General features: G+C 41.6%; 1 protein-coding gene across 7 annotated transcripts in view; it reads right to left on the bottom strand.

Moving 5' to 3' along the window:
- The window catches only part of AMPH (amphiphysin), a 250,199-nt gene that overhangs the window by 49,046 nt on the left and 176,798 nt on the right, over window positions 1-24,355 (bottom strand). For all 7 annotated transcript variants that reach the window (XM_043588531.1, XM_043588533.1, XM_043588536.1 and 4 more), the window contains one exon: window positions 2,774-2,890. In XM_043588531.1, the coding sequence (XP_043444466.1) occupies window positions 2,774-2,890 (117 nt within the window). The remainder of the gene's footprint in view (window positions 1-2,773; window positions 2,891-24,355) is intronic.

The raw sequence follows: 24,355 nt of genomic DNA, 5'->3' as shown, positions 1-24,355 counted from the left end.
GTTTATGCACTTGTTTTGATCTTTAAATGAGTGGCAAATTAGAGAGCCTGGCACGCCCAAACTAAGAACATGGGGGTTTCCAGATGGGGTCACAGATGTCTCATTGGGATTCAGTACTACAGGACAGGGGTCCTGTGGTCCTGAGAGAGCCCACCCACCCTGGGCTGTATTGCCCCAGCCGCCCTGCGTCTCTGTGCAGCCTGGATGCTCTCTGGGTTAGGTCCCACCTGTTGAAGGACTTAAGAAAGGAGAGCAGAACGGTTGCATGGAAAGCCCCAGTTATTTGTATGTGTACTCCTTCTGTATCTAACATGCTTTGTGTTTTCTTGCTTCCTAGCCTCTTAAGAATCACAGCTCCTAAAAGCTACCCCATATCCCCCCTGCCTCATGCAGACGGCGTGGGGTATTTTCTCCAAAGGAAGGCGGCAAAGTGAAACGTCTTGTTTATCAGTCCTCAGGATCACGAAAGGACGCGTTAACTCGTGCGGACACCGTGGAGATCACAAGGTGAGCTGTTCTGCCAGCAGCAAGAACATCCATTTAAAGCGTGGGGTCAAGCGATGGTTAAGCGAGATCATTCTGAACGAAGGGGAAAGAAGGCCTGCACAAATCTAATGGCTCTGTGCTTTTTTGCTCTCTCAGCCTAAGACTGTTCTTGGAGAAGAGATGTGATTAGAGCCGGCTCACAGGATGACTGCAGTGAGGTGACTCAATTAGAGCCACTGGGCAGTCGGGGCGGTTTATTACCTGGCCTGAGGGAGGACACAGGGCACACACAGCTTTTTCTAACTGCGGTGATACATTTTCTTCAGAAGAAAGACTTGTGAAGATTTAATCAAGGTCATTTAAAAAAACCTTTCTTAAGTTTGTTTATTTTTGGGGGGTAGAGAGAGAGAGTGTAAGTGGGGGAGGGGCAGAGAGAGGGAGACACAGAATCCGAAGCAGGCTCCAGGCCCTGAGCGGGCAGCACAGAGCCCGACACGGGGCTCGAACCCACGAACCATGAGATCCTAACCTGAACCAAAATCAGACACTTAACCGACTGAGCCAACCAAGCGTCCCTCAGTCATTTTTTTTTCTAATTATGAAAGAGTCTCTTAGTCCTAAATCCACACAAAGTTCCATGATTTGTGGAATTTTTTAATCATGGATTGATATAAAAGAGGTTTCTCTCTTGATCCAATTCGCAGATAGACATGCTATGGGATCTCATCCACTGATCACAACATTCACTGTAGAAACCTGCCTTCTGCCACTAGAGCAGTGAACGCTGGAGTGTGAGGCAGAGAAGTCCTGTAGACAAAGAAGTCTACACAGTGAGAAAGCTCTTTCGCGGAAGTATTCTGAATGATATGTACATTCATCTTCTGCTTTGCTGGGCCCCCAAGGCAGAACCCTCAAGCTTGCTGATTATCACTATGGTGGCATTCCCCAAAGTATGTTTTAGAGAACATTCAAATGAATGTGAAGAAACTTTCATTCAAACAGATTTCCGTGGCCAAACACATTTGGGAATCTCTAAGTTAAACAAGTCTAAACGGTTTTTTTCTTTTAATTGCAGGACTTCCTGGAGCCTTTAATATTGTAATGCCTATCATGAGTCTCCTAAAAGGGATTTAATAGAATTTTCTGAAACATTTATCTAAGAGACCCATTATTTTGCAAAATATCTTCAAAGGCTCCTATCTGATCTGCTTAATTACCTGCTTTACCGACATCTCAGATTTGTATTGTTCCTGTTTACAACAGGGAGGCCTTCAGAAATTCGATCACATTCTGGAATAAAGCATGGATTAAAGAGAGGCTTTATTTATTGAGGTTCATACTGAGCTGACAGTGGTTTACGGTAAGGTATCACGAAGGCTTCAAGACTAAAAGATTGAGCTAGGTCTCAATTTATAATACACCTTTCTTAGTTCACGGGAAGTATATCCCAGCCACCTTTGGATTTGCCCAAATTCAAATGTGAGGCCCCAAGCACATCAAAAATACGGATACAAACAATTTCTGCTTAGATAGATTTTGAGTTAACTTCCTTTCATGGGCACAGACAATCGTGAAGGAAGTCTACTGCAGAGAAATCATCCACAAGCCATTAGAGTGCCCCGCTCCCGGACCCTTCTGCTGGAGAACGCTGTGGCCGTCACTACTGAAGTGAGGAAAGGTTGAGGATGACGATGATGAGCAAGGGGAAGCTGGGTACGGGAGGCCAGCTCCGCCTCAAGCCATAGCCCAGATCCCATAGGGGAAGCTTCTGCAATGTGGAGGAAGACAATGTCATCAAGTTCAAAGTGACCAAGACTGGAAAACATTTCCGTTGGGGCACAATTTCGAGGCTATGTCTAACGTGCTTTAATCTCCAAAGCATGGAGAAGGAACGTAGAGGAAACAGTGAGAAGGTTAAGTCCAGGGCCAAGAGAAAGAGCTTCATTTAGAAAAGTCATGAAATGTATCATCGAAGTCTGAACGGTCTGAGTGTAAAATGATACTAATGATACAATTACTCTGAGACAAGGGATTCCTGGGCAACCATACATTCCAGTTTGGGATGTATGGTTATCCCAGCTCTATGGGTAGAGAGAGAGGGAATGGAAGGAGGAGGTTTGGAATGATAGATATGGATAAGGTCTTCTTTCTACCCTTCCTTCCATTAGAAAATGTTTGTCAACCCAAAAGAAAAGTAAAATGAAATGGAGAGCGGTCTGAAAGGCAACTGCTGCCCTTGAAGTTCACGAAAACGTCATCTCCAAACATCAAAGCCGCCATCGGATACCTGCGACATGGGTGAGTGGGTCACTCCAGCAGAACCTGCAGGTGTCACCTCAGGCTTGAAAGGGTCGAAGTCCAGATCCAACAATGTCTCCTCTTTCTTCACCTCGGGGACTTCATTCTGTTAAAGGAGAACAAGACAGAATATGAGACTTTATGATATAATCTCCGTGTAATCCTCTAACATCACTGAATATCCCCAAAGCATGCTCTGATAGTTTACCCAGAGTCACTCGCGAAATGTGATGAAGGGGGAAATAACCGACTGTGGCCAACTGGAACCTAAGGTGCATAGGAATGCGACCCAGGTTTTGGTTTCTGTCCTTCGTCCAGCTCCGAATCCAGCCAACAAAGAGAATGTCTAAGAGGTATATCCTGATGCCATCAAGATCCAAGGACTCTCCTCTGCTAGTTTAGGAATCTCAGGTCAAGAATTATGGACGACCAGACAGATACAATAGGCCACGGCTGGGACCCATCACCATAGCCCATGGCTGTGAGGTCCCCTTGCGAAGCTAGTGTGTAAAAAGGAAGGGATGCCATCTACCCTGACTACCTCCACCTGCCTCATCCCCTCAGAGAGACCCTATCCTTTGATGTAGTCATCACATGACCCACTCTTCATCCATATTACTGTCGGTCTCCGTTGTAAGTATGAGGGAGGGAAGGTGAAAGAGAAAGAGGGAGGGAGAGAACCACATCTCCCAACATTTGCCATAAAATAACATTCCTTGATTAGAAATAGGTAAGCCAAATAAGACACAGGATAAAAGTCCTGCTATAATAGCAACACATTTATAATACTGAATATTAATATTTATTCATTTATTGTGGTCTCATGATACACAACAAAAATAACACGGCTTGAAGTTAGCCTAGCCTTGGCTTAAGTTACACAGTAAGGGTTAGAGCTGAAATAAAGCCCCCATAAACAATCATGGTGAACAGAACTGGGTCAATTTCCACAGAATCAGGTAATGTGTTTGGTGTTTGATATAAGCTTCAGTTTTGACCATCTGTACTCTAGAAACTCAAAGGTCACAACCATGGATGAAGCACAAAAGAATAGGAATGTTCAGAGAAAGCTTTTAAAGAACAAGAGTTCTTTTAATTAATATTGATCATAGACATAAAACTTAAAAATACATAGAGCTGTATGAATAGCTTTGGGGCATAAGAGATAATTGTTTTTAGTATATCCACACTCACTGTAGAAGGAAATCTGCTTAAATACCACGTGATTGGTCCTGGGCTACCTATTTTGCAGCACGATCATTCTTACACGTTTAAAATTTCACAAGGCTAATCCTTCTTGCTTTAATAATTACAGTCACAAAACCATCAACTGATTCTTTTGGCCCCTATTCAAAATCTGCATGGGTTTTGGTTTTTTGCCAACATTTGTATTGGTACAAGTTATAGGTCTAAAATTTTGCGAACACTTACATTGACTTAGAATGTGCTAGGCACTGTTCTGAGAGCTTCGTGCATATAAATATTAACTCAGGTTAGGGCACTTCGCTGCAGTCTAATGATACAGTGCTACAACACTATTATTGCCTTCAAAGAATGACCTTCCTAGATCCCCCAGACTTCATTTTGCCCGCACGGTCTAATCCTTACAAAAACCAAGGGGTAAATGGCATCATTCCTCCATCTGGGGATAAGGAGAATGGGCTGTTGTCCTGGGTCCCTCAGATGCAATGCAGCCGAGGCAGGACTGCAACAGCCAGAGGCCTTGGACCCCAGTGCTATTCCAGGCTGCTGCTGAGACCTGGGCCCACATCTCTCAAACAGGCACCATGGGGATCTGCAGAGGAATTCTGGACAGTCTCTAAGTTCTTCTTAAAACGTGAGCCCAAACGAATCTGTCCATTAATCCTCTCTGAGCCTAATGGGGCCCCTTATGAAAGCTCGAATGGAAATGTAGAGCTCAAGGATGACAAGTGGCATGAGACTGTATACCAGTGTGGTGGTCTTCAAAAGGGGCAGCTGGCTACTTCAGACTCCATTTCTATTTGGTTTTGCACCCTTAATTCTTGCGAGTTACCCCTTAAGGCACTCATATCAAACAGCAGTTTGACAGAACTACATAAAGAGCAAAAAAAGGAGTTGCCTGCTGATACAGCATTCCTTTATAAAATGACAACCCTGTCATTAACATGTTGAAACACGTTGACATGTCATGTCCCTTAACGTAACAAAAGAAAACTCCTCTCATTCCTTATACCTGAGTCACCGTTAGAGCAGATCTGATGTGGTGTCGACATTCGTAAACTTTTGGAAGCCAGAGCTTAAGTACCGCGTTCCCATTAAAAGTCTAGACCCAGAATGTGATCCTAAGAAAAGAGACTACATGTGTAAACCACAGGGGGAAAATACCCAAAGGGAAGATCTTACTAGTGATAATAATCTTCAGGAAGTGTCTTCTGCTAGGGACATCTAAGTTTATAACCAAAGTACTGACCTTCTTCCACTCTAGGTAGACAATTTGACCATAATCCTATGCCTAGTCTTGCCATGGCCTCCCTACAGATGGAGTTTACTGCCTTATCCCTTGACTTGGGGTTGACCATCTGTCATGCTTTAGTCAATGGATGTTAGTAAATGTCACACAAATGAAAGCTTGAAATGTTTGTGTGGGTGACTTGCTTTTTTGTATTCTTGCCACTCACTGTGCAACGTACAAGCTTCGGGGAACCACTGGTCAAGGAGGATGGGAGCCACAGGGAACACACCTGGAGCCACCATAACTAAATTTCTCAAAAGCGGTGTTAAAGAGGAATTCTTACAAGTGGCCGGGGCGGGGGGGGGGGGCAGGGTAAGACATGTTACTGAATACAGGGACAACCTAGGAATAATAGCATTTTTTAGCACCAGAATTAATGCAAGCAAAAAGATGTTGAGGCAGTATCTTTGAAGTACAGAGAGAAACTTAGAATTCTGTGCTCCTTGAAAATATTTTTATGTTTTCATTTTTAAATATTTATTTGAGACAGAGCACAAGCAGGGGAAGGGGCAGAGAGAGAGGGAGAGAAAGAATCCCGAGGAGTTTCCACACTGTCAGCACAGAGCCCGACATGGGGCTTGAACTCACAAACCACGATTTCATGACCTGAGCCAAAATCAAGAGTCTGACACTTAACAGACTGAGCCACCCAAGTGCCCCGAAAACATTAAAAAAAAAAAAAAGACCAAAAATGTGGGGCACTTGGGTGGCTCAGTCGGTTAAGCGTCCAACTTCGGCTCAGGTCAGATGTCACTGTCTGTGAGTATGAGCCCTGCATCAGGTTCTGTGCTGACAGCTCAGAGCCTGGAGCCTGCTTTGGATTCTGTCTCCTTCTCTCTCTGCCCTTCCCCGCTCACATTCTGTCTTCCAAAAATAAATAAAAATTTTTAAAAAAAGAGAGAAAAAATGAGGTGACTATTTTTTCATACATACAAAAGCAGAAAGAACCCATCACCATCCAATCAACACAACTAATGTGAAAAGACATTTTTCAGGCATGAAATGATGCTACATGGAAATACAGATCTAGATGGAAGTATGGATGTACACAAAGGAATGACAGGCTCCAAAGGAATGAGAAATGATAACTATGTAGGTAAGTATACATGACTTTAGTCATTATTTAAATCTCCTTAAAAGATAACTGACTGCTTAAACGAAGATAATCACAAAGTAACATGAAGTGACTTTACGTTAAAAAATAAATTCTATTTGACAAAACAGACAAAACAGTACAAAACCAGAAGAGGGGGAAATGTAAGTATACAATTATGGGATTATTATGCTAGACCTGAAGTATACCACTATTTGAAGGCAGACTTTTTAATAAATTAAAACATGTACTTTAAGCCCTAAAGCAACCACTAAAATACCAAAACAAGTTATCACTAATAAACAAAAGAAATAAAAGAGAGTAATAAAAATAATCAATTAATCTAAAAGAAAACAGAAAAAAGAGGAAAAAGGGTTAAAACAGATGGCCCAATAGAAAAAAAAATATCAAGGTGCCAGATTGAAGCGTCACCATATGAATAACTACCTTGAATGGAAATGGTCTAAACAGTTTAATGAAATACAAAGGCTATCAGATTAGATTAAAAAAGCAAGTCTCAACTAGATACTGCCTATAAGAAACAGATTTCAAACACAGAGACACAAGTTGAAAGTAAAAGGAAGAAAAAAGATATATTATGCCAACCTAACCAAAAGACAGCTGGAATAGTTATATTAATGTCAAACAAAGCAGACTGCAAATAAGAGAACATTATTATGGATAAAGGAGGTCATTTCCTAATGTAAAAAGGTGTTAATTCTAAACATTTATGGATTCAACCAGAAAGTGTCAAGATACATGAAGCAAGAACCAAAAACACAGCATCAAGAAATTTTAAAATGCACAATTTTGTAGGGAAGATTTCAACAGCCCTCTTTCAACAACTGAAAGAAGCAGAGAGAAAATCAGCAAGGTTATAGAAAATACAGAAAACACCAAGACCCAATTTGACCTGATTTACACTTATAAAACACTCCATACGGCAGCACAATACTTTTCAAGTGCATGTCAAACACAGAACATAATAGACACTGTTCTATTAAACAGGTCTCAATAAACTTAAAACCGGTCTCAATAAACTTAAAAAACATTCAAGTCATACAAAGTATGCTGACGACAATGGAATCAAGTTTCAAATCAGTAAGAGAATTATCTCTAGAAAAATCCACAAATATGTGGACAAAAATAACATTCTAAATAACTCAATGAAAGAAATGAAAAGAAAAACATCAGAAGAAAGAAGAAATCAACGTGGAAATTAGAAAGCAGTTTGAGTTGAATGAAAATAAAGACAACAGGTGCACCTGGGCGGCTTAAGCACCGACTCTTGACTTCAGTTCAGGTCATGATCTCACGGTTCATGAGTTTGAGGCCTGCATCAGCCTCTGCACTGACAGCAGCCTGCTTGGGATCCTGGCTCCCTTTCTGTCTGAACCACCACTTACTTTCTCTCTCTCTCTCAAAGTAAATGAAAGTGAACTTTATTATTTTTTTAAGTTTATTTATTTAGAGAAAGGGAGAGAGAGAGACAGAGAGAGAGAGAGAGAGAGAGAGAGAGAGAGAGAGAGTGAGGGGACAGGGGCAGAGAGAAAGAATATCCCAAGCAGGCTCTGCATTGTCACCACAGAGCCCAATGTAGGGCTTGAACTCACGAACTGTGAGATCATGACCTAAGCCAAAGTCAGATGCTTAACCAACTGAGCAACCCAGGCACCCCAAATAAAACTGAACTTTAAAAAAATAAATAAACATAAAAAATATAAAGACAACATACCAAAATTTGTGAGATGCTGCTGTAATAGGATTTAGGGAAAATTTATAGCACTGAATACCTATATAAGAAAAGAAGGAAAACCTAGAAATATATACACTACCCAAACTGAAACAGGAAGAAATAGAAAATTTGAACAGACCCATAACCAGTAAGGAAATCAAATTAGTAATAAAAAATCTGCCAAAAAACAAGAGTCCAGGACCAGATGGCTTTCCAGGGGTATTCTACCAAACAATTAAGGAAGAGTTAACACCTATTCTATTGAAACTGTTCCAAAAAGTAGAAATGGAAGGAAAACGTCCAAACTCTTTCTATGAAGCCAGCATTATCTTAATTCCAAGACCACACAGAGACCCCACTAAAAAGGAGAACTACAGACCAATTTCCCTGATGAACATGGATGTAAAAATCCTCAACAAGATATTAGCCAACCGGATCCAACAATACATTAAAAAAATTATTCACCATGACCAAGTAGGATTTATACCTGGGATGCAGGGCTGGTTCAATATCTGCAAAACAATTAATGTGATTCATCACATCAATAAAAGAAAGGACAAGAACCATATGATCCTCTCAATAGATGCAGAGAAAACATTTGACAAAATACAACAACGTTTCTTGATAAAAACCCTCAAGAAAGTAGGGATAGAAGGAGCATACCTCGAGATCATAAAAGCCATATATGAACAACCCAACGCTAATATCATCCTCAATGGGGAAAAACTGAGAGCTTTCCCCCTAAGGTCAGGAACAAGACAGGGATGTCCACTCTCGCCACTGTTACTCAACATAATATTGGAAGTCTTAGCCTCTGCAATCAGACAACACAAAGAAATAAAAGGCATCCAAATTGGCCAGGAGGAGGTCAAACTTTCACTCTTCACAGATGACATGATACTCTACGTGGAAAACCCAAAAGATTCCACCAAAAAACTGCTAGAACTGATACATGATTCAGCAAAGTTGCAAGATATAAAATCAATACACAGAAATTGGTTGCATTCCTATACACCAACAATGAAGCGACAGAAAGAGAAATCAAGGAATCGATCCCATTTACAGTTGCACCAAAATGATAAAATACCTAGGAATAAATCTAACCAAAGAGGTGAAAAATCTATACACTGAAAACTATAGAAAGCTTATGAAAGAAATTGAAGAAGACACAAAGAAATGGAAAAAGATTCCATGCTCCTGGATAGGAAGAACAAATATTGTTAAAATGTCGATACTACCCAAAGCAATCTACATATTCAACACAATCCCTATCAAAGTAACACCAACGTTCTTCACAGAGCTAGAACAAACAATCCTAAAATTTGTATGGAACCAGAAAAGACCCCGAATAGCCAAAGCAATCTTGAAAAAGAAAACCAAAGCAGGAGGTATCACAATCCCAGACTTCAAGCTATACTATAAAGCTGTAATCATCAACACAGTATGGTACTGGCACAAGAACAGACAGATCAATGGAATAGAACAGAGAACCCAGAAATGGACTCACAAACATATGGCCAACTAATCTTTGACAAAGCAGGAAAGAATATCCAATGGAATAAAGACAGTCTCTTCAGCAAGTGGTGCTGGGAAAACTGGATAGCAACATGCAGAAGAATGAACCTGACCACTTTCTTACACCATACACAAAAATAAACTCAAAATGGATGAAAGACCTCAATGTAAGACAGGAAGCCATCAAAATCCTCGAGGAGAAAGCAGGCAAAAACCTCTCTGATCTTGCCCGCACCAACTTCTTACTCAAAATGTCTCCAGAGGCAAGGGAAACAAAGGCAAAAATGAACTCCTGGGACCTCATCAAAATAAAAAGCTTCTGCACAGCAAAGGAAACAATCAGCAAAACTAAAAGGCAACCGACAGAATGGGAGAAGATATTTGCAAATGACATATCAGATAAAGGGTTAGTATCCAAAATCTACAAAGAACTTATCAAACTCAACACCCAAAAAACAAATAATCCAGTGAAGAAATGGGCAAAAGACATAAATAGACACTTCTCCAAAGAAGACATTCAGATGGCCAACCGACACATGAAAAAATGCTCCACATCACTCATCAGGGAAATACAAATCAGGACCACAATGAGATACCACCTCACACCTGTCAGAATGGCTAACATTAACAATTCAGGCAACAACAGATGTCGGCAAGGATGCAGAGAACGAGGATCTCCTTTGCATTGTTGGTGGGAATGCAAGCTGGTGCAGCCACTCTGGAAAACAGTATGGAGGTTCCTCAAAAAACTAAAAACAGAACCACCCTATGACCCAGCAATTGCACTACTAGGCATTTATCCAAGGGATAGAGGTATGCTGTTTCGAAGGGACACATGCACCCCCCATGTTTATAGCAGCACTATCAACAATAGCCAAAGTATGGAAAGAGCCCAAATGTCCATCGAAGGATGCACGGATAAAGAAAATGTGGTGTATATATACAATGGAGTATTACTCGGCAATCAAAAAGAATGGAATCTTGCCATTTGCAACTACATGGATGAATTGGAGGGTATTATGCTAAGTGAAATTAGTCAGTCAGAGAAAGACAAAAATCATATGACTTCACTCATATGAGGGCTTTAAGAGACAAAACAGATGAACATAAGGGAAGGGAAGCAAAAATAATATAAAAACAGGGAGGGGGACAAAACAGAAGAGACTCATAAGTGTGGAGAACAAACTGAGGGTTGCTGGAGGGGTTGTGGGAGGGGGGATGGGCTAAATGGGTAGGGGGCATTAAGGAATCTACTCCTGAAATCATTGCTTCACTATATGCTAACTAATTTGGAGGTAAATTTTAAAAAATAAAGTTTAAAAAAAAGAAAAGAAGGAAGGTCTCAAATTAGTAACTTCAGCTTCTACCCTGCAAAATAGGAAAAAAAAGACACAGAGCAACTAAAATTCTAATTAGAAATGGGGAAAATTATGCAGATCAGAGTAGAAATTAATTAAATAGAGAATGACAGAGAGAGAGAGAGAGAGAGAGCGCTTGAGAGAATACCAATAAAACCAAAACCAAGTGCTTTGAGAAGATTAATAAAATTGATAAACTTCTAGCCAGACTGATCAAGGGGAGGGACAGAGAGGGCACTAATTACCAATATCCGGAATGAGAGAGGGGGCATTACCAGATATTTAAAAAAAAAATAAGGAAGTATTTTAAACCACTTTATTCCAATACATTTGACAATTTAGATGAGAGAGACAGATTTCTTGAGAAATACAAACTGCAGCATATAGAGAACTTGAATCACTATGTTGCATACCTGAAACTAAGGTTAACATTGTGTGTCAACTATATTCAAATTAAAAAAAAAATTTTTTTTTAAGAGAAAACAAAAACAAAAACAAAAACAACCCTGCAGGCCCAAATGGCTCCTCTGGTGAATTCTACCAAAGAGTTAAATAAGAAAAAATACCAATTCTACAAAATTGAAGAGGAGTGAACAACTTCCCAACTTATTCTATGGGGAAAGCATTACCCTGGTGCTAAAATCAGAAAATTACTTTTTTTTTTTTACCTAAAAAAAATTTTTTTTACATTTATTTATTTTTGAGAGGGGGGTGGGGAGAGAACAAGTGGGGTAGGGGCAAAGAGAGAAGAAGACACAGAATCCAAAGCAGGCCCCAGGCTCTGAGCTGTGAGCACAGAGCAGGACATGGGGCTCAAACTCACAAATCACGAGATCATGACCTGGGCCAAAGCTGGACACTTAACTGACTGAGCCACCCAAGCATCCCAACTTTTTTTTTTACTTTAAATGTTTATTTATTTTCAGAGACAGAGTGCAAGCAGGGGAGGGGCAGAGAGAGGGGGACCGACGGGGGCTCTGTGCTAACAGCAGCAAGCACAATGTAGGGCTGGAACTCACAAACCACAAGATCATGACGGAGATGAAGTCAATCAACTGAGCCACCCAGGTGCCCCAGAAAATCACATTATTAAAAACAATACCCTATGGACTCATATTCCTCATCAGCATAGATGCAAAAATGCTAGAGAAAGCTTTAGCAAACTGGATGAAGAAATATATATTAATAAACTGCATCATAACCAAATGAGGTTTATCTCAGGAATGTGTGATTGATGTACCATTTGAAAACCAATGAATGTAAGTCACCATATTAACAAACTAGAAAAGAAAACTCATATGATCATCTTGACAGATGCAGAAAAAGTATTTGAAAAAATCCATATCCACTCCTGTTCAACACTCTCAACAAAGTAAGAAAAATAGGCAACTTCCTCAACCTGATAAGGGCATCTACAAAAACATACAACTACCATCAAGTTTAAAACACAAGACTAGGAGCTTTTCCCCTAAGATCGAGACAAGGATGGCCGTCTCAACACTTGTACTCAACAATATACTGGCAGTACTAAACACTAAAATAAGGCAGAAAAAAGCAATAAAAGGCATCCAGATCAAAAAGAAAAAAGTAAAACTGTTAATTCACAGAAGATATGATCACTTATATAGAAAAATCCAAGGAAATCTATAAAAAAGCTATAGGAACTAATACTGAGTTTAGCAAGGCTGCAGGATACAGCATTAATATACAAAAACTGGTTTTATTGATATATAAGAGTATGAAAAACCAGAAACTTAAATTTTAAAAATATGATTTACAATAGCACTAAAAATATGAAATACTTAGGGATAAACCGAACCAAAGATGAGAAAACCTGTACACTGAATAGTAACTATAAAACACAGCCAAGATAAATTAGAGAAGACCTTAAAATAAAGGAAGAGCTATACTGTGTTTATGGATCACAGAGCTCATTATTATTAAGATGTCAATGCTCCCCAAACTGATCTACATATTCAATGCAATGCCAGTCAGTATCTGTACTGGGCTGAATACTGTGCACCCCACCCCCCCCGCCAAAGTTCATGATTATAAGGAACCTGTGAATGTGACCTTATTTGGCAATAGGACGTTTGCAGATGTAATGGAATTTAGATGTGGTCATACTGAATTAGGATGGGCCTTAATGCAATGACTTGTGACCTTATAAAAACAGGGAAATTTGGATACATAAACACAAAGGTATGTGAAAATACAGAGCACACAGACACATAAGGAAAACACAGTGTGATGACAGAGGCAGAGATTGGAATGATGTATCTACATGCCAAGGACTGCCAGCAACCACCAGAAGGAGAGAGGAGCAAAGAAGGACCCTAGAGTCTTCAGAAGAAGTATAGCCTGCTGATCTCAGACTCAATCATGACCTTGATCTCAGACGTCTAGCCTCCAAAACTGTGAGAGAATAAAAGTCTGTTGTTATAAGCCACTCAGTTTATGCTTCTTTGCTAAAACAGCCCTAGGAATCTAATAAAATATCCCAGAAGGTGTTTTTGTAGAAACTTACATATTGATTCTAAAATTCATGTGGAGATTCAAAGGACCTAGAACACCCAAAACAACTCTGAAAAATAACAACGCTGAGGGACTAACCTCATCTGATTTCAAGACAGTATAAAGTGACAGTAATCAAGATTAACACGGTACTGGCATAAAAGGTAGGCAAATGGACCAATAAAAAATCACAGAGTTCAGAAAGAGAACCACAAAGGTACAAAGGCAATTCAGTAGAATAAGGATAGACTTTTCAACAATCACATTTCAACTGTAAAGAAATGAACTTCAACCCATACTTTGCACATATTAAAAAATTCCAAATTTGTCACAGACCCTAAGTGTAACGCCTAAAGCTGTAAAACTTCTAGAAGGACACACAGGAGAAAATCTTTGTGACCTTGGGTTAGGCATAGATTTTTTTTTAGATGTGATGTGAAATGCCTAATTCTTAAAAAATAAATAAATTGGATAAATTGGACCTCATCAAAATAAAAAAACTTCTACTCTTCTAAAAAGCACTAACAGAATGACAAGATAAGCCACATGCTGGAAGAAAATATTTGCAAATCATGCATCTGATAAAAGGCTTGTATCCAGAACATACAAAGGACTCTCAAGACTCCATCAAGTAAGTGAATACATCAGCAAAAGTATTTCATAGACACCAATGAGGATATACTAATGTCATAGTAATATGTCATAATGTCCTCTAGACTCACCCATGTTGTCAGAAATGGCAGGATTTACTTTTTCTGAGACCAAATAATATTCCATTGTGTTTATATACCTCATTTTCTTTACTCATTCATCCACTGATGGACATTTAATGTTTATTTTTGAGAGACAGACAGAGAGAGAGAGAGCATGAGCAGAGGAAGGCAGAGAGAGGGAGACACAGAATCCAAAGCAGGCTCCAGACTCTGAGCTGTCAGCACAAGAGCCTGACATGGGGCCCAAACTCACAAGCCATGAGATCATGAGCTGAGCCGAAGTCAGGCACTCAACAACTGAGCCACCCAGGTGCCCCCCGCCATGGACATTTAGGTTGTTTCCATGGATTGTCTATTGTGAATACTGCTGTAGTGAACACAGGAGTGCAGACAGCTCTTTGAGATGCTGGTTTCATTTCAATACCCAGAAGTGGGGTTGCTGTATAGTAAGGTAGTTCTATTTTTAATTTTCTGAGGAACCTCCATATTGTTTTCCATAGTGGTTCTACCAATTTACAATCCCATCAACAGTGCACAAGGATTCCCTGTTCTCCACGTCCTCACCAACAACTGTTATTTGTCTTTTTCATAGTAGCCATTCTAACAGGTGTGAGGTGATACCTCATTGTGATTCTGAAGTACATTTCTCTGACGGTTAGTGGTGTTGAGCACCTTTTCCCGTGTCTGCTGGCAATCTGTACATCTTCTTCGGAGAAATGTCCATTCGGGTCCCTTGTCCATTTTTTTAATCCAACTACTTGATTTTTTTTTGCTATTGAGTAGTATGAGTCCCTTATACATTCTGGATATTAACCCGTTATCTGATACATGATTTGCAAATATTTTCTCCCATTCCCTACATTGCCTTTTAACTCTGTTGATTGTTTGCTTTGCTGTGCAGAAGTTTCTATGCTAAGTGAAACAAGCAAGACACAGAAAGAGAAATGATCTCACTTACATGTGGAATTGAAAACAGTCAAAACCATGGAAGCAGAGAGTAGAATGGTTTTTTCCAGGGCCTCAGGGGAGGGGAGACGGGGAGATGTTAGTCAAGGGGTATAAAGTTTCAGTTATGCAAGTCCTAGAGATCTAATGTTCAGCATGTTGACTGTAAGCAAAAATAGTGTATTATACACTTGAAATTTGCCAGGAGGATAGATATTAAGTGTTCTGACATCATCATCATCATCAACAACAACAACAACAACAATAAAAGAGAGTAGCTATGTGAAGGGATAGATATATTAATTGGCTGGTTTGGGGAGATCACTTCACAATGCATACATATGTTAAAACATCAAGTTGTATACTTTAAGTGTATACAATTGTTATTTGTCAGTTATACCCCAATAGAGCTGGGGGGAAAAATGTCAATGAGTACATGAAAAGATGCCTAACATCATTAGCCATTAGGGAGATGCAAACTAAATCACAACAAAATAACACTATATACTTACCATCATGGCTAAAATTAAAAAGACTAACCATACCAAGTGTTGGCAAAGATGTGGAGGAACTGAAATTCTTTTTCAGTGTGGGTGGAAACACAAATAGTATAATCACTTAGAAAAGTCTGGCAGTTTCTGGGGCACCTGGGTGCCTCAGTCGGTTGAACATCCGACTTTGGCTCAGGTCATGATCTCACGGTTTGTGAGTTTGAGCCCCATGTTGGGCTCTGTCCTGATGGCTCGGAGCCTGGAGACTGCTTCAGATTCTGTGTCTCCCTCTCTCTCTGTTCCTCCCCCACTCATGCTCTGTCTCTCTCTCTCAAAAATAAATAAATATTTAAAACAATGTAAAAAAGAAAAGTCTGGCAGTTTCTTAATAAGTTAAACTTACTCCTACCAAATGATCCAGCTAGTTCATAGAGATTTACTGAAGAGAAATGAAAGCATGTGCACAAAGACATTTGTATACAAATGTTCACAGCATCTTTACTTACAATACCCCAAAATTAGGGGCACCTGGGTAGCTCAGCCAGCTAAGCGTCCGACTTTGGCTTACATCATGATCTCGGAGGTTCGCGGGTTTGAGCCCTGCACTGCAACAGCACAGAGCCTGGAGCATGCTCTGGATTCTGTATCTCCTCTCTCTCTGCCTCTCCTCCACTCATGCGCTCGCTCTCTCTCTCTCTCTCTCTCTCTCTCAAATAAATAAACATTAAAAAAATAGCCCCAAATTAGAAACTACCCAAATATCCATTAATGGATGAAAAAAAAACCAAACAAACCCTGATGTGTCCATACAATGAAATATTACTCAGTAATAAGAAGGAATAAACTGCTGACACCTGCTACAAAATGGATGAACCTCATAATAATTATGCAGAACAGTACAAGCCAGACCAAAAAAGGTGCACACTGGGTGATTCCATCTATACAAAATTCTAGGAGATTCAAAGTCGTGTATGGTGACAGAAAGATGAGTGTTTGCCTGGAGGGTACAGCATGTGGACAGGAACAGAAAGGATTACAGACACAAATAAATTTTGGGGGTGAGAGATATAGTCACTACCTTGACCCCGGTGATGGTTTCATGGGTGCACACAGATTTCAAAACTTATCAAAAAGTATGCTTTAAATATGTGCCGTTAACTGTATGTTGGTCAGAAATCAATGAAACTGATTAACAGAAGAAAATACTCTAACAACAAGAGATTAGTTAAACCTACTATGGTACAGCCTCATGATACAGGGATCTGTTGTTATTTAAAATGGTGAGATATATCTTAAATCGACATGAAAATATCTTTGTTATATTTGTAGTAAAAAAAAACCCATAGGTTATAAAACTGATATAAAATGATCAAATTTCCAAAAAAATATACCTTTCTGTCACTGTTTGAAGAGAATAAAATTGTGGCATTACAAAAACTACATTAGTAACAGTGGTTTTTGCTGAGAAATAGAACTACACTTTTAAACTTTTGCTTTTTGCTTCTCTGGAATTTACTAGTGTTTTGGGTTAACCATGCATCCTTTATGACATTACTCTTATAAGCATATCAGGTAACAGAGATTTCAATATATAGCTACAGACACAAAAATTTATAAGTAGAGCAATCTCTGAGCCATTCCCGTGGGTGCATGCAGACAGACAGATGGATAGACAGACAGACACACACACACACACACACACACACACACACACACAATTTTTAAAATTTGCTTAATGTTTATTTTTTTTGAGAGAGAGAGAAAGAGAATGAATGGGGGAGGGGCAGAGAGAGAGGGAGACACAGAATCCGAAGCAGGCTCCAGGCTCTGAGCTGTCAGCACAGAGCCCAACATGGGGCTCAAACCCACGAACCGTGAGATCATGACCCGAGTCAAAGTCGGATGCTTAACCAACTGAGCCACCCAGACACCCCGATTTCTTAATGATAACACAATATTTCAGTGAGCCAGATAAAGTCATAGGTACTATTTCTTCCAAAGAGTTTTTTTTTTAATTTTTTATTCTTTCATTAAACATATCTTAAGGATATTTTCATTATATTCTAAATATTAGGCAGGACACTTATTACTTCCCAATACGTCCGGGGAGGTCAGATAACAAACTTAAGACAGAAAGGTTAAATAAAGTTTTTAGGAACGAGGCCAGTTGGGGGTTATTTTTCAAGGTAATAGATATGTCTTTTATTGAAGGGTCACAACATAGCTGACAATTTCTACCAGTGAGTAAAGCTTTTGCATTTCGTTGGTAATGATGAACGCAGCGGCCTAAGAAAAATTTTTTTAAATGTTTATTTCTTTTGAGAGAAAGAAAGTGTGCAAGTGAGTGGGCATCCTCAGGAAACTGAACTTTATAACTGGAAGCCTATGGTAAGACCACTACAGATGCATACGCAGCAGTTACTGGGAATAATGGTAGTTAACTATAGTATCCTGACTGGGCTCAAGAGCTTTATATTTGCAGTCTCAGAATTTGCAGTCATCATTCAACCATTTCATAGGACATTGTCAAGTATTTGTTCTACAGCTTTAACTATATAAGACGTTAAAAGAATAGTACAACGAGGGGCGCCTGGGTGGCTCAGTTGGTTAAGCACCTGACTGTTGATTTCGGCTCAGGTCATGATCTCACAGTTCAGGTGGTCGAGACCCACATTGAGCCTGCTTAGGCTTCTCTCTCTCTCTCTCTGCCTCTCCTCTACTTGAGTGGTCTCTGTCTCTTTCAAAATAAATAAATAAATAAACTTAAAAAAAGAAACAGTACAACGAAGATCCATTTACCCATGACCTGGACTCGTCAAAGCTCTCCTATTGCCGTCTTTGCTGCGTGTGCCTACCTACATTTATAGGATCCTGCAGATGCTCTAATGAGGTGACGCACAACATACTAACTTTCTAAGGAACTGTTTACCTAGGTTTTTTGTTTTTGTTTTTACTGGAGCAAGCTGCTAGGTTGCACAGCCGTGGCAGTGCAGCACATTGACCGTGAGGAGAGAGACAGTAGGGGAGGTGGACGGGGCCCGTGCGTCCAGTGAGGTTCAGTGATGACCACTGGATGAACAAGTAGCTCAACTGGTGGAGTAAAGACCCTCCTCCCACCGCCCCTGGAATCTAATGATAACATTGCTGATCTGTCACAACTTGAAGAACTGTGCTAATATCAAAAACCCGAAGAGACGCTGTAGAGAACGTGCATTCTGAACATTACAGAGAGAGTCTGGATGGATTTGTTCAGTTTACTGGCCATCGAGTACCTGCTATCCATCAGGGGCTTAGAACGCCAGCATGGGTGGTCTACAGACTTCCGCTTTCCACGGCTGCCCTATGAACGCCACAGTGTGGCCGAAAGACAACGGGTTTGCTCAACTTCAAAAGTAGGGATATAATGATGGGGTGCCTGGGTGGCTCAGTCGGTTAAGTGTCCGACTTCGGCTCAGGTCATGATCTCATGGTTCTTGGGTTCGAGCCCCGTTTTGGGATCTGTGCTCGGAGCCTGGAGCCTGCTTCAGATTCTGTGTCTCCCTCTCTCTATACTCCTCCCCTGCTCATGCCCTGTCTCTCTCTGTCTCTCAAAATTGAATAAAAGTTAAAAAAAAAAAAAAGTTTAAATAAAAATAAAAGTAAAAAGTAGGGATAATGACCTGTCAATCACAGGAATGATGTGAAAGCTAAATCGAAGGAGACGCTGCATGTAACATAGTCAGTCATGTGCTTCCTCATCGTGAGCTCTTTCCTTTCTCCCCGACTCATTCTTCTGCGTTCCCCTTCTCCCCTTCCCCTGCTGGCCTCTCTGAGCCAGCTGACCACCACTCCCTAACCCATACCTCAAACCATATTCTAAAGTACAAAATCTCAAAAGACTCACACCGTGAGATGCTTCGCAAGGAGGTAGAATATAAAATGCAAAAAAGGGCAAAGTGCGAAAAGTCTAGATGTTGTCAGAAGTTCAGGTGTCTGAGAACCTTGGAAGGTTGTGAAGCCAAGTGGCATGACGACTTAAGAGCACTGTCAGAGCCCCAGATGATAAACAAATTGCCCCACTTGGCTACCCCTGCCGAAGGAACCAGGGGTCCTGTGGGCGACCCACCAGGCCAACAGACCGACCAAACAGGGGCTGAAGGGTCTGAAGACACACGGCTTCCTTCCTTCCAGTTTTCAGCTTACTAATTCTTTCCGCATTACCAAAATGCTAACATGTTTACTTGGAAAAAATACCAACTGAAAGAAGAGGCAGCTGGTCCAGAAATATGCTACATTGAAAAGAAAAGCCAAAGCGGAATTCAAAACCAGGTGACAGATACCCGGGAAGCGAGGGGTACGTACACACGTGACTGCAGGATGGCCTCTCAGGATTGGGGAGACGAAAAGGGCCATCTCACAAACTTATTCTGCAAGCTGAAAATCTACTTCAGTTTGATTGGCTAAGGAAAAATCGAATGACTTCATGAACTTAAAATGTGAGCTGCAGCATTCGGTTGGAAAGCAGAGGCGTTAAGAGTAGCGGAGTTAATGATGCTAACTTGATCCCGACAGCCACGCGGCTTACAGGCTGTGCTGCTGTCTTGCCTTCTGGCACAGTAGGTCTCCCAGCAGGAGTGGGGAGATGGGCTTGGAGGAGTAGGCTTGGATGGTCACAACCTAATCCGTCTGGATTTGTAAAGGAGAATGCCAGTTTCAAAAACAGAAAATATGCAGGGGCGCCTGGGTGGCTGAGTTGGATAAGCGTCTGACTCTTGGTTTCGGTTCAGGTCACGATCTCACGGTTTGTGGGTTTGAGCCCCGCTTCGGGCTCTGCGCTGACAGTGTGGGGCCTGCTTGGGTCTGTCTCTGTCTCAACATAAACAAAAACGTAAAAGATTTAAAAGCAAAGAGAGAAAATATGCAACGTCGTTGCTGGGAAGATTTAAGCAAAACAGTTGGGGGGGTTACCTGCTACGGAAAAAAAAATGTGGAAACAGGCAATTTCTTCCTTTCTGCCACTTGACAGGTAGAAGGGCAAGCAGGGACCCCGCCCCTAGCCCTGATCCTCAGGGGAGCCCCACACTTTCGAATACATTCCCTGAAATTTTCTAAGTCCTTCTCTGGTGGTGGCGGTTGTGGCTAGCAATGCTATCTGGTCAGGGCACCCACATGGGGCTGGCGCCCATCTCTCTTTGGAGCACTCTGTGACCCTCTCTACATGGAGTACCTACCACACCCCCCAGGAACTCTGGGGCTCACATCCACCCAGTTGTCCTGGAACATGGTGGCCAGGCTTGTTTCCAAGAGGGTGGGCAGATTGCCTCCACTGGGCAGCATGGCGTTTCACGTACGGAATCCCATCAGACTGACCACCAGAATGCTGCGGACAGGCTCATTTCAAGGGACTCGAATTGGTTACATGGACAGAAGCCCCCCTCTGAAAATATTTGCCCAGAGCCACGATCCCTCAGGAAAGCCCTGGTGGGAGAGGAGGGTGAACCGCGATCGTGAGAAGAGAAAGCAGTCCGAGACATCTTTTTGCAAAACATTTTTTGAAGAAAAAAAAAAAAAAAGAAACAACCTTGCATGTGTACATATGTGTGTGAATATAATATACATGATTGCTTTTTTTTGGCCTTGATCTGTTAAAATCCTATTTATAGGCCATAAATTTGGTTTCCAGGGATATAATATCTTTTAAATCTTCGTTTTTAAACATGTTTCACCAAACGCCCACGTCCCTGGAACAGGTAGTACTTTGGGAGAAAAGGGAGATTATTTGAGAAACTGATTTAAACAAAAAGGAATTTTGTTGCACAACTTCCCAGAGCCCTGGACATGCTGACACAAACTATGTAAAACAAAAGGGGGTGCAGCCCCTCCCAGCCTCCGATGACCAGGGCCCCCCTTTTCACAGCATCTTATGGGATGGGATGGAAAATGCTGTCTTGAAAGAATAATGTGGGGCACCTGGGTGGCTCAGTCTGTTAAGCCTCCGACTTCGGCTCGGGTCAGAATCTCACAGTTCGTGGGTTCAAGCCCCGCGTCGGGCTCTGTGCTGACACCTGAGAGCCTGGAGCCTGCTTCAGATTCTGTGTCTCCCTCTCTCTCTGCCCCTCATCCACTCACACTCTGTTTCTGTCTCTCAAAAATGAATAAACTTAAAAAAAATTTTAAAGAAGAATTCAGGAACACACACACACACACACACACACACACCATAAGAGATTTCTTTCAATTTAGGTTCTTGGGAGGGAAAAATAAAGAGGGCTGGCAGTTCCATTTTTGTAATCACAAAACCAGAGAAGCAAGGTCAGCCCTGTGGTCTTGACATGAGGATCCCTCCCTGTAAGCAGGTAGGGATACTTCCCAGAGAAGATTCTATGATATAGTTAAGGTCTGGGGCCATTAGAGGGCTCTCTAGGCCTAATGGATTTGTTTCCAATCCCCGGATGCACTCAGGAGGGACTGTCGCCACCGTGAAGCTTGGTGTACGAGACGCACAAATCCATCAGAGGTGAGGAATATTTCAATCATCACACCGGGAGCTTCTGGGTGGGATTAATACAAACACTCTTCTTCCCCACTAAGTACATGATAAAAATAGCAAACTGGGGACATAAACCTATCTGTTCAATGTAGACTGACTTATTAAACTTTTAAAAAATATCACAATAAAACTGAAATGGACCACTCCATATGATCATAAATATCATGTATCTGGGAGAGAAGAGCTTTTCAGATACATCTCAGCTTTCTAGCTTCCATGCAGCTGGCATTGCATTTTCTCTGGGCATTTCTGTTGATTCTTTTTCATCATCTATCTGTGCCTATCTAAAAACATCACAGCCCTGATGAGACCGTCCATTCCCTTAGAATATGTAACTTGACATATACTCTGATCAACACATCTAATATTACAAGCACACATGTACATGCACGTGTATGTACATGTAAGTCCAATTGCCCGAAATATGGAGTATTTCAAGTCATACTATTTTTTTTTAATTTAATGTTTATTTATTTTTGAGAGAGGGAGAGAGCGTGTGTGAGCAGGGCAGGGGCAGAGAGGAGGGGGAGGGACAGAGAGAGATGGGGAGGGGCAGAAAGAGGGAGGGGGCAGAGCATCGGAAACAGGCTCCATGCTGACAGCAATGAGCCCAATGCGGGGCTCGACCTCACAAACCGCTACATCATGACCTGAGCCGAAGCTGGACGCTTAACCGACTGAGCCACCCAGGCGCCTCTCAAGTCACACAATTTTTAAGTGCAGCAGTTATACATGGTCGTACATGATATACACTTGACTCAGCTCGGTATTTCCCTGGGAGAAATCTGTTCATTCACTGTGGTACTTTGTCCGTGGCCATATATTTGTGCCACGGGGAAATCCTGGCCTAAAACAGTGGTTCTCACGGTGTGATCCCATGACCAGCAGTTGTCAGCATCACTTGGGAGCTTGTTAGGAATACAGATTCTTGGCCCCCACCCCAGAGCGGCTGAATCAGAAACTCTGGCCGGATGTGACCCAAAAGGAGTGAGAGAACGCACACTGGCCCTGTGGGTATCAAAAGAGGAATGAGCGACCGAGGGGACTGTCAAGATGCTTCAGGGACAGGCGGCGTCTGCATAATTTTATTTTATCTTTTAAAATGCTTATTTATTTCTTGAGAGAGAGAGAGAGAGAGAGAGAGAGAGAGGGAGAGAGAGAGAATCCCAAGCAGGCTCTGTGCTGACAGCGCAGAGCCTGATGTGAGGCTCGAACTCACAAATTGCGAGATCATGACCTGAGCTGGAACCAAGAGTCAGATGCTTAATGGACTGAGCCCACCCAGGCGCCCCAAAATAAAGCTAGATTCTGTCACTCAATAAGCAAGGAAACAGACTGAAACATAAACCCTGCTTCACTCCCTTCTCTGGACATCGTGACATAAGACTCACAGCCATTTAGTCAATGGAAATGCTCTGGTCACATGCTGTGGTCCACCACAAGAGCCACGTTACCGCAGAGTCAGAAAAAACGACAGAAACCTCCTTCTGCCTCCTCTTGATTAAAAGAAAACAATATAAATGAAACTGAATCCCCCAAAACGCACCCCCATGATGTCTCTGGAGGTCAGTTCTTTCAGAATCCCCGAGCACACTGATGGAGGGGACACACAGCCAGTATGGGGGAAGGGGTGCTTTCCTCCTCTTGCCACAGCCTTGGAGTGCTACACAAAGACAGCCAGGCTGGGCCCGGTCCAGGCCCCCGGTTGGTTGGTTCTGCTTAGAAAGCCGCTTCCTCTTCCTCTGTCCCCGATTCCTGACTTCCCATGACTCCTATGCAACAGCATCATGAGAGTTAATGCTCTTAGAAGCACTCCGGGCCCCTGTCTAGCATTTGCAATTGTAAAAAGTGCTGTGATGCTTTTCTTTTCTACCAATGAAGAAACCTTATGTGAGCCAGCAAACTGCAAATAAAAAAACATTTTAAAGGAAAGAACACTTTTGAACCCCATCTTTGCTTCGGAACTAGTCTATGTGTCATGTTGCCTCTACTTTCGCTGCCTCAGGTGCTAAATGGAAGGGTCTTCAGCTAAGTACATGTGGCTTCTGGGTGACCACATTCTCTGTGGAGGGGACCAAGGGCAGGTTTTTGGAGGGTACAGGGGAAAGCAACCTGCATAAGGGTATCATCGGCCGAAACACCCCCCATTTGAAAACTGATGAAGCACCAGAGAGAAGGGAGCTG

Source organism: Prionailurus bengalensis, chromosome A2 (assembly GCF_016509475.1).
Source record: "Prionailurus bengalensis isolate Pbe53 chromosome A2, Fcat_Pben_1.1_paternal_pri, whole genome shotgun sequence".
NCBI lineage: Eukaryota > Metazoa > Chordata > Mammalia > Carnivora > Felidae > Prionailurus > Prionailurus bengalensis.
Note: the sequence above shows the minus strand (reverse complement) of the source record. Positions and strands in the feature narration are given on the sequence as shown.